At 35.8% G+C, this 11,853-nt stretch overlaps 2 protein-coding genes across 2 annotated transcripts; one reads left to right on the top strand and one right to left on the bottom strand.

Moving 5' to 3' along the window:
• Positions 1 to 442: 442 nt before the first annotated feature.
• Positions 443 to 2,549, bottom strand: LOC117933718 (tubulin beta-1 chain). The gene is made up of 3 exons (XM_034855221.1): positions 2,054 to 2,549; positions 1,414 to 1,683; positions 443 to 1,329 (listed from the first exon to the last, which is right to left on the bottom strand). Exons 1-3 carry the CDS (start codon positions 2,445 to 2,447, stop codon positions 644 to 646), a joined length of 1,350 nt encoding a protein of 449 aa, XP_034711112.1. The 5' UTR covers positions 2,448 to 2,549; the 3' UTR covers positions 443 to 643.
• Positions 2,550 to 7,981: 5,432 nt separating this feature from the next.
• On the top strand, positions 7,982 to 10,999 carry LOC117933037 (receptor-like protein EIX2). The gene is made up of 2 exons (XM_034854383.1): positions 7,982 to 10,665; positions 10,773 to 10,999. Exons 1-2 carry the CDS (start codon positions 8,973 to 8,975, stop codon positions 10,775 to 10,777), a joined length of 1,698 nt encoding a protein of 565 aa, XP_034710274.1. The 5' UTR covers positions 7,982 to 8,972; the 3' UTR covers positions 10,778 to 10,999.
• Positions 11,000 to 11,853: the final 854 nt, after the last annotated feature.

The raw sequence follows: 11,853 nt of genomic DNA, 5'->3' as shown, positions 1-11,853 counted from the left end.
ATGCACATACAGATTGAAAAAATTGTTATTCAATATATATATAGATATTATAAATATTTTTAATCACATTTTACTATTAATTAAACTCTTATTTTGTTAAATAAATAATATAAAAAAGTAAAAGAAATTGATAAAAAAAATAAAAAATTCATGAGCATGTATATGTTACATCTTAATTTAGAATTATTGTGTTTCAAATAAAGAAAATATAAAAAAAATGATGAATAATATTTCATATTATTTATTTTTTATCTTATATTTATAAAATAAAATAAATAACAATAAAATTTATTATATCCTATTACCAATAAAACATATGATAAAATATATTAATATTATACCTTCTCTTACCATATCCAATCAACAAAATATGGTTTTATGGATAATATTTTCTCAGCAGCTAAACCAGTATCATGCTTTTATGTGGCACCCAACCATTCCCAGAAAAACTTCATCTAACAGTAATTCCATTGATATTTGAAAGCAAACATGTAGGTGAAAAAGGGTACTGTCTAAACTATAACATCAAATGAAACAACAGACGTTGGCACAATCCAAATCTTAAATGTTAAGGAACAAAAACAAGGATCCCAAAACATAGTTGCAAGCAAAACAACCCAAACCCAGGTCCTCCTATAACTCCTTAAGCCTCCTGAAGCTCCTCCTCCTCCTCCTCATCTTCATACTCATACCCGTCTTCATCCGCTGTTGCATCTTGGTATTGCTGGTATTCCGAGACCAGATCATTCATGTTGCTCTCTGCTTCTGTAAATTCCATCTCATCCATCCCCTCCCCAGTGTACCAATGCAAGAAAGCCTTTCTCCGGAACATGGCTGTGAACTGCTCACTAACCCTCCGGAACATCTCCTGGATTGAAGTTGAGTTTCCAATGAAGGTCGACGCCATTTTCAGACCAGTTGGAGGGATGTCACAAACCGTGGACTTCACGTTATTGGGAATCCACTCAACAAAGTAGGATGAGTTCTTGTTTTGTACATTAATCATCTGCTCATCAACTTCCTTGGTGCTCATCTTGCCCCGGAACATTGCTGAAGCAGTCAAGTACCTACCATGGCGAGGATCAGCAGCACACATCATGTTCTTTGCATCCCACATCTGTTGAGTGAGCTCCGGAACTGTAAGGGCACGGTATTGCTGGGACCCACGAGATGTAAGAGGAGCAAACCCGACCATGAAGAAGTGCAGGCGAGGGAATGGGATGAGGTTAACGGCAAGCTTCCGGAGATCGGAGTTGAGTTGACCGGGGAAGCGAAGGCAGCAAGTTACCCCACTCATGGTGGCGGAAATCAGGTGATTCAGGTCCCCAACTGATTAAAAACAGGCATTGATCAGTTTCAGAAGAAAGAAAAACACAAGTAAAAGTAGAATTAAGACACTATTAAGAGACTTACAGCTTGGAGTAGTGAGTTTCAGTGTTCGGAAGCAAATGTCATAAAGGGCTTCATTGTCAAGAACCATACACTCGTCTGCATTCTCAACAAGCTGGTGAACAGAGAGTGTGGCGTTGTAAGGCTCAACAACAGTGTCAGAGACCTTAGGAGAGGGGAATACAGAGAATGTGAGCATCATTCGATCCGGGTATTCTTCTCTGATCTTGGAAATGAGGAGTGTTCCCATGCCTGACCCAGTTCCACCTCCCAAAGAGTGGCAGACCTGAAATCCTGAGAGAATTCCAACCAAGTATGTGATTTGGAGCTCCGAAATCAGTAGGAAGAAGACAAAATGATAAAAGATACAACACTCAAATTGAAGCATAAACGCTATACGGTTCAACAGTTAGGCAGAAGCATCGAAACTATAATTAAAAACACTTTAAAACAGTAACAGTCGAGAATTTCTTTAGATCCGACGCAAAATGCCCAATACTACCCAAAAATACCCTACTAAAATCCCGGGAAATCCCTAATAAACACTCAGATCACTGACAAAAAAGACCCCAAAATCCAATTTCCCACAAAACAGACCTAAAATTTCCCAAATACGCTACCCAAAAACAGTAAAAGCAAACGAAACCCAAACATTTCCACATACCTTGCAAGCAATCACAATTCTCGGCCTCCTTCCTCACCACATCTAGAACCGAGTCAATCAGCTCCGCCCCCTCAGTGTAGTGACCTTTGGCCCAGTTGTTACCCGCACCCGACTGCCCAAAAACGAAATTATCGGGTCGGAAAATCTGGCCGTACGGTCCCGATCTGACGCTGTCCATGGTGCCCGGCTCCAGATCCATGAGCACTGCCCTGGGCACGAACCTCCCACAACTCGCCTCGTTGTAGTACACATTGACTCGCTCCAGTTGCAGCTCCGTGTCGCCTTGGTAGCGCCCTGTGGAGTCGATGCCGTGCTCAGCGCAGACCACCTCCCAGAACTTGGCTCCGATCTGGTTCCCACATTGCCCACCCTGAACGTGCAAGATTTCACGCATTTTTTAGAGAGAGAGAGTGGGCTCTAGAGCGAGAAAGATGGGGTTCTGGGGAGAAATGGGATTGGGTTGTGAAGAGAGAAAATGGTGGGATGGTTGAGGGATCAAAGAGGAAAGTTGGGCTTTTATAGGAGGGAAGGGCGGTAGTGGTCTTTGCCGTTGAATAAAACGGCGCCGTTTTATCCTGAGGGGCATTTGAATTTTGAAATGGAAAAACCCTAAATTTAAGGTGGGAGGAACGATAAAGGCCCACGCGCTGTTATGAGTGTTGTGGTTTACGGATTAGGCACGTGAAGACGATGTCGTGGGCACATGCAAATGGCAAAAAAAAAAAAAGCTTAGTAAAAACTCTTACAAAGAATGACTTTCAAAAATTATATTTCAAAATAATTTTTAAAAATATAAAATAATTATTTGTATAAGAGTTTTTATATATAAAAATAATAATAAAATTAAATATTTTTATTTTATTAAGTATAAAATAAAAAATGCATTTTGACTACAATTTAGTTATTAGATTGACTATAAAAAAAGCATAGATTTGTTGAATTAATAAGAAAGAAATTAATTTCTCACAAAAAATAAATAAAAATAATAGAAGAAGTGGTATCTTTAATAACACTTTTTCATGATGGAAGACAATGACAAATATGGAGTTTCTATTCTACTTCTAAAAATAAAATTGCTTTTATTAAAATTGAAAAAAGAAAAAAAAAATATATCGACTTTTTTCTATCTGACAAACCCTTATCATTTTGCTAACTCTAATGAAGTGAAACATGATAACTATTTTTGTGGGGTTGGAAATTGGAATGGGTATGGAGTATGGACCATGGACCATCCCAAGAACCCAATCTTAAGTTTCACTCAAGCCCCCACCACTTGGGATGGCCCCATGAGGAAACCAAGAGAAGAAGCCTTCAAAGTGGCCTAAAAAAGAAGCAAAGGAAAGCGGTCATCAAGAGAGGGACAAAACCCTTCCCACCCAAGATAAAATGGATTTTCAGTCTCAACCCAATGATGGATGGCCCCAATGCTCAACTCAACATTGTCATTCCAATCTACTTAATTTTGATCAAAGCAATCATTTGACCCACCATAGTCTTCCTCACAAATCATGTCTCCATTAATTGTCTTACCTTCTAATAAGGTTAAAATTTATTTCAAATAAAAATATTTCATGTCTCCATTAATTGTCTTACTTTCTAATAAGGATAAAATTTATTTCAAATAAAAATATTTTTGAAAATACATACCCTTTAGGAGGTTAGGGTTTCCAAATCTTGTCATTCTCTCTTTACAGTTCAAAAAAAGAACCCTAGCCTTCACTGTTGAGATCTTCACAATTTTAGTGTTTAGACACAAGGAAGAGTCATTGAGCGGAAGATCATGGTGTTTACAAGATCTATTACAACTTTGGAGTAATCTATATTGATTGGAATCGATTCGAGAACATCCATATCAAAGGTATGTGACTTTATTTTCTAGATCTATGTTTTTTTGCGATATCAATATTGCTTTTGAATACTTGGTTTTTTGTTGTGATAGATTTAGAGAATCCATGATAGATTTACATGCACCTTACAAGATCTAGGCATGAGAATGAAGTAATTTAGGATTCCCAACAGAACGACACATGAAAATCAAATCCTTTCCAAAAGAAAAATAAAATAAAATAAAATAAAATAAAACAGAACAATTGAAGTAAGATAGGTGTACAAGGCAAAGAAGAATGATTAATTTTGCTCAATTTTCCTTGAGATTTAAGCTAAATACACCCAACCCCATTAGTTTGAAATTTCGTCAAAAACTTCTCTTACCCTTCTTATTGGTTAATTTCATTCACCTCCTCTTAACTCAAAGTAAGAGAAGTTTTTGATAAAATTTCAAACCAATGGATGTTAGGTGTATATAGCCCAAATTTCATGGGAGGTGAATGAAATTAACCTTAAAGAAGAATGCAAAAGGAGAAGTAGAGAGAGATATAAAACAAGATTAGTGGCAAAGGGCTAAAAGCAATAATAAGGCATCGACTATGGTAGGGTATTTGCTCTCATTGCTCATTTAGAAACTATAAGATTAATCATATCTTTGGTCGCTTAAAATAATTGGAAGATTTTTCAAATGGATGTAAAATTTGTCTTTTTGAATAAACATATTGAAGAAGAAGTGTATTTAGAACAACCCATGGGTTATATGGAAAAAGGGTATGAGAACAAGATTCTAAAATTAAAAAGAGCATTGTATGGACTAAAACAAACACCGAGAGCATGGAATAATAGAATTGATAAATATTTTCAAGATAATAATTTTATTAAATGCCCTCATGAAAATGCTCTCTACATGAAAGTGAATGAAAAAGATGATATATTACTTGTATGTGGATGACTTAATCTTCATTGGAAACAAGCCAACCATGTTTTATGAGTTCAAAGAAATAATGACTTGATAGTTTGAGATGATTGACCTTGGTCTCATGTCATACTATCTTGGCATTGAAGTGAATCAAACAAAAAATGGTATTTTCATTTCTCAAGAAGGCTATGCAAAGGAAATTCTGAAGAAGTTTACATGAATATATGTGATCTAGTGAAACAAACCAATAAAATGTGAAGTTAAATTGTCATGATATGAAGAAGGAGACATGGTGGATCCAATATAATACAAAAGTTTATTTGGAAGCGTACGCTATTTGACTTGTATAAGGTTAGACATTCTTTTTGGAATTGAACTTATTAGGTTTTTTTTTTTAAAATCACTAATAGTGACTCGCATGAAGACTGCTAAACGAATTCTTCATTACATCAAATGTACACTTGATTATGGTTTATATTATTCATCTTCTAACAATTTTAAACTTATTGTATATAATGATAATGATTGAGGCGAAGACTTGGATGATCGAAAAAGTACTATTAGCTTTGTGTTTTTATTTTATAAGAGATACCATATTCACTTGGACTTTAAAGAAAGAATCTATTGTAACACTTTCAACTTGTAAAGTAGAATTTGTTTCAATAACATCATGTATATGTGATGCAATTTAGCTAAAAAAAAACTTGTTGAATGAGTTTAATTTGCCACAAAAGAACTAATAGAGATCTATGTGGACAACTTTTATCCTAAGGGTTCTCTTAATTGGGTTTTAATGATTAAAAAATAAGGTTAAGGACATTAATGATTCAAATGAAGTTAAGTGTTTTCAGGTTTATTTTTGAAAAAAAAAGAAGCTTAAACAAATATGGAAAAAGATCAATATTATGAAAACTTGAGACTTTTGAAGACTTGAAGTAACCAATGATATAATGTAAGATGGTATTTATCGATGCACTTAAGTTTAAGTTATTTTTCATACACTTAAAAGTTTATTTTCATCCTTTAGCTTAAAACAATATACATATTTTTTTTATCAAAGAAATAGATGAATCCTTGTTTTTGATTAACCATTCGATTAAGTTGCTTAATCGGTTAAGGCCTTTCTATGGCTTTTAGGATCCTCAAGCTAGAAAGCTACAAATTAGAGAGTTTTAAAGTATTTATTGATAAGAGAACATCCACATTCAATTGAAAAAACATTCTTTCTCTCATTAAAAGCTCTTCTTCAAGGTGCATTGATTTCTCACTTGCAATTCTTTTTGTCTACCTTCAAATCAATCCTAACTTCTACTTGCATTTTGAGCTTAACCTTAATCTACTAGGTTTGGAGTTTATTAATCTTTTCTTACCTTCTCCTTGTGAGAGAAAAGTTTTCAAATAGGTTGAGTAGTTGAAGAGTTTGTGAAGGTCAATTGGAACCTTAAAATCCAAATGTTAGAAGTATGAAGACTTTGGCTATAAAAGTCTTGAAGATACCCTCACTCGATTAGAAGTTTGACGAGAGTGGATGTAGGCGGCTTATCGAGTCACTATAAAAAAGTTTGCATTTCTCTTTTTATTATTCTTGTTTTGTTCTTCATTTCTCATCCTTTTAGCTTTTGGTCGATTGTTTTGAAAAAACTTCTAACATCAAATCCCCTTTTGGGTGATTTCTTCAATTTAATAAGTAGTTTTTTTTTTATTTAAAGACAACTATTTGGGAAAAGATTTTAATCTTGGATGAGAGAGTGATTTTTGGCAAATAGTTGTTTCCTTTGTCATTTAAAGGAAGAATCCATTAGTTACATCAATATTCATTATGTTAACACAAAGGCTTTATGACTTTTATTGTTTTTCTTATTTGACATATCTTGGGTGCTTCCCTCTTTGGCTAAAGAAACACTATTGGGATGACATAAGTCTTTCATGGGTAAAAAAAAATGGAAAACGAGTGGTGAATTACTCCTTTATATTTATTTTGGACAATTTGGAAGGAAAGAAACGGTAGATCATTAGAAAATCATAATGATCACTAAGATTTGTTGGGAATAAAGCAATGAAAGCAAAATGGGGAAACTAAGATGGTGGTGCTTTACCCCATTGCCATTGAAATGTTTATATAATTAGGACTTTGGAAGATCACAAGCTTTTCAAGGCAAAGGAAATCTCTTTCAGACATCAAACTATTGAATTACTAAAGAGAGATCTTCACAAGTCTTGAAAGTTTGTTTCCATGCGTTTGCCCCGTGGTCTAAGTCCTCATATTTGAATGCTAGTCAAGACTTTCAAATTAATTGATTAACTTTATTAATCTCTTCGAGTGACTGTTTGAATTTGGACATATGGAAAGGACTCTTAGCTTTTTTCTTTTCTCTCACATCCATCAATGTCATTGATATGAAGACCCAACCATTGACCTAGCCTCATGCAACTTCCAGGAAAACACTTGAAAAGTCATTTTTGGTATCTATCTATGACTCCTATATGATGGAATGAATGAACAAAATATTGGAGAAAAATCATTTTCCATGAAATTGCACATATTGGCAAACGTCGATTATACGACATTAAATTCTTGTATTTTGGATCTCAATTTCTTCCTTGACATAAGTCATCTTTATTGAGGCCTTGGGAAGTTTGTTTCCATGCCTTCACCGTGGACTAAAAGTCCTTATATTTAATAATAGTGAAGACTTTGGGTTCAATTCATTAACTTTAGACTAAGCTTGGATTTTGGAATATTTGAAGGAGAATGAGAGGGAAAGAAAATAGTAAGGAAAAATTGTCATTCTATGTTAGAAAACCATAACTTTCAAGTGATCAATTATATGAATTCAAAAGACTGCCTACTTGTTTTAAACATTGATTGTATGACATTAAATTCTTGAATTTTGGATCCTAGTTTCTCCCTTGGCATAAGTCATTTTTATGGACGTTGTGGAAAATGTGTCCCCATGCGTTTACTTGGACTATAAGTCTTTATAGTCCATAGCGTACCAAATTGGACCAATTTTGATTTAGCCACATAGAATAATTCACTCGTGGAACACATTTCAATCAATGAGAACACCTACCAAACTATATGTGTGGTCCATCACTTACTATACATGATTTTTGAGTTATATTTATATATATATATATATATATGCCTTTTCTTCTTTCAAGTACTCACACTCTCATTCTCGCTCTAGGTTGTAATTAAGCAACCATGAGAAACTCCAGACCCATCATTCTGTTTCCCTTGCTTTGCTTTCTCTCCTCCACCATCTCAATCTTATGCGACCCAAACCCTTTGGTTTGCAATGAAAAAGAGAAACATGCCCTTCTAAGATTCAAGAAAGCTCTCTCTGATCCTGGCAACCGGCTCTCGTCTTGGTCTGTCAATCAAGATTGTTGTAGATGGGAAGCAGTTCGCTGCAACAACGTTACAGGGCGAGTGGTTGGGCTCCATCTGAGTAATCCAGATGAATTCTACAGCAACTTCCAGTTGGGTGGTGAAATTAGCCCTGCCTTGCTTGAATTAGAATTTTTGAGTTACTTGAACTTGAGTCTGAATTATTTTGGAGGTAGTCCAATTCCAAGTTTCCTGGGTTCCATGGGGAGTTTGAGATATCTTGACCTCAACCATGCTGGATTTGATGGACTAGTCCCTCATCAGCTTGGAAATCTCTCGGGTCTTCGTCACCTGGATCTGGGAGATAACAATGGGCTGTACGTTGAGAATCTTGGTTGGATTTCTCATCTTGCTTTTTTGAAGTACCTAGACATGAATTGGGTCGACCTTCACAGGGAAGTCCATTGGCTTGAATCCGTGTCTATGCTCCCTTCTCTTTCAGAGCTGCACTTGTCCGATTGTGAACTTGATAGCAATATGACTTCATCTCTCGGTATGCCAATTTCACATCTCTCACATTTCTTGATCTTTCTTGGAACAATTTCAATCAAGAAATAACAAATTGGTTGTTTAATCTCAGTAGTCTTGTGTCTCTAAGTCTACCATTCAATCAATTCAAGGGGCAAATTTCAGAGTCTTTAGGACAACTCAAATATCTAAAATATCTGGATGTTTCTTCGAATTCCTTTCATGGCCCTATTCCTACATCCATAGGAAACTTATCATCCTTGAGGTATTTGGATCTTTCTAAAAATCCGTTGATTAATGGCACTCTTCCAATGAGTCTGGGGCTTCTATCCAATTTGGAGAAATTACATGTAGGAGGGACTTCCTTAACAGGGACCATATCAGAAGTGCATTTTACAGCACTCTCAAAATTGGAGGTCTTATCGATATCTGGAACATCTTTATCTTTCCATGTGAACTCCAGTTGGACTCCTCCATTCCAACTAGGGTATCTGAAGGCGGATTCCTGTAAAATGGGTCCAAAATTTCCTGCGTGGCTACAGACACAAAAGTCTCTTTCCTATCTAGACTTCTCCAGGTCTGGAATTGTGGACACAGCTCCAAACTGGTTCTGGAAGTTCGCTTCATACATCCAACAGATCCATCTCTCTAACAACCAGATATCTGGGGACTTATCCCAAGTTGTACTAAATAATACTATCATTGATTTGAGTTCTAATTGCTTCTCAGGTCGGTTGCCACGTCTGTCTCCGAACGTTCGTATGTTGAATATTGCTAACAATTCATTCTCGGGACAGATTTCCCCTTTCATGTGCCAAAAGATGAATGGAAGAAGTAAATTGGAGGTCCTTGACATATCAATTAATGCTTTATCAGGGGAACTTTCTGATTGTTGGATGCATTGGCCGTCTCTTACTCATGTAAGCCTGGGAAGGAACAATCTATCTGGTAAAATTCCTAATTCCATGGGTTCTTTGGTCGGACTTGAAGCATTGAGCTTGCACAACAATTCCTTCTATGGAGACATACCCTCATCACTAGAGAACTGCAAGGTTTTGGGGCTGATAAATCTAAGTGACAATAAATTTTCGGGGATTATACCCAGGTGGATTTTTGAGAGGACAACTCTAATTATTATCCACTTAAGATCCAATAAATTCATGGGCAAAATTCCTCCACAAATATGCCAACTTTCTTCTCTTATAGTGTTGGATCTTGCTGATAATAGTCTGTCAGGATCAATACCCAAATGCTTGAATAATATCAGTGCTATGACTGCAGGACCTATCCGGGGTACTGTGTATGATGCTTTGGAAGCAGATTATGATTATGAATCTTACATGGAAAGTCTTGTTTTAGATATAAAGGGGAGGGAAGCAGAGTACGAAGAGATTCTTCAATATGTAAGGATGATTGACCTTTCAAGTAACAATTTATCTGGATCAATCCCAATTGAAATCTCAAGTCTTTTTGGACTGCTATTTCTAAACTTATCTCGAAATCATTTAACGGGGAGGATACCAGAGAAAATTGGGGTGATGGCGTCATTAGAATCTTTAGATCTCTCGAGAAATCATCTTTCAGGGGAAATTCCTCAGAGCATGAGCAATTTAACATTTCTTGATCACCTGGACCTGTCATTCAACAACTTTTCTGGGAGAATTCCTTCAAGCACCCAGCTTCAAAGCTTGGATCCACTTTCTTTCTTTGGCAATCCTGAACTGTGTGGAGCCCCTCTTACGAAAAACTGCACAAAAGATGAAGAGACTCTAAATCCCACTGCTGTAGAAGAAAACAGAGAATTTCCTGAAATCCCATGGTTTTACATCGGCATGGGATCAGGATTCATTGTGGGGTTTTGGGGAGTTTGTGGAGCTCTCTTTTTCAAGAGAGCATGGAGGCATGCTTATTTCCAGTTTCTTTATGACATGAGAGACCGGGCCTATGTGGGTATAGCAATAAAATTGAAGTGGTTCCACCAAAAGCTGAGAAGATACCATGCTGGTAAGGAAAAGACATATGATTACCCTTCTGTGAAATTTTTTCAAATCATATATTGACATGTTTTCCAAATCTATTGCCTCTTACTCTTATTTTCAAATTCGTTTCAGGATGATCTACAAGGGAGTGTATCATACTCACATGTTTCAACAACTTCGATGGCATGGCCAAGAGCACTATATATTCAAAGTGGTAGTCTTGATGTCACGTTTCAGTAATTATCTTTTGTGTTGTAGTTTCTATATATGTTATTGTTGTTGTGTTATGATATTAATTAGTAATATCTTTTAGGCACTGATGCCATAAAAATGAATCCAGTGTTGATGCATTTGTAGTCCATTTTTTACAATCTTCTGTATATATACGTATGTATTTATATAACATGATAACACACCCGAATCTTCGACTGTGTCCGATGCATCTTTATACTCACATATTTTTCACCGATTTTTCGGCAATCTATCGATTCAAAAATCTGAAATAGGATTTAATGGACGGGCCCAACAGCTTCTTGCACACAACATCTTACTCTTTAAAGCCCAACCTAGCCCTCGAGGCGCATTTAACCGGAACCTCATGAGGCAATACTCATTTTCATTCTTGTTTGTGGCCGATGTGGGATTGCATCTCACTCTTAAAATGAAAATATGAACTGGACCAAAGGGAATTGATCCAGAACCCAGGCCAGCTATGCTGTTTGTATTAAGTTTACATGTGTTATATATATATATATACATCTATAGAGGATTCGTAATGTAAATGTCCTAAGTATATATATATTATAAATTAATTAGCAGTTGGGACTAAAGGAAGAGACAATTGCCATTGTTTACATCTCCAATGTAGCCATCATAAGAAAAAGCCAAAAAGAGGCAAGAGAGAAAAGGTCCATATGAAAAGCCAATTCACCACCCAAAAGAAATGCCCCCAAGTTGAAATTATTTAATATTAATTCCACGTGGCACAAACCTCAAACACATCACACTCATTTTGCCCTTCAGACTTGAAACCGTGTGGGCCCATTGCCCTCTTTTAAAAGACATGAAAATGGGAGTTTGCCCATTTTAATAACTGAAATAATATATTTAATAATTAGAAAATCATAAATAATTAATTTTATTTCTTTTACGAGGGAGATTTTGGGTATTATGTAAATAATTTTTTTATTTATTGTAATGTGATTAATATGAA

The sequence above is a fragment of the Vitis riparia genome, chromosome 16 (assembly GCF_004353265.1).
Source record: "Vitis riparia cultivar Riparia Gloire de Montpellier isolate 1030 chromosome 16, EGFV_Vit.rip_1.0, whole genome shotgun sequence".
NCBI classification, from domain to species: domain Eukaryota; kingdom Viridiplantae; phylum Streptophyta; class Magnoliopsida; order Vitales; family Vitaceae; genus Vitis; species Vitis riparia.
Note: the sequence above shows the minus strand (reverse complement) of the source record. Positions and strands in the feature narration are given on the sequence as shown.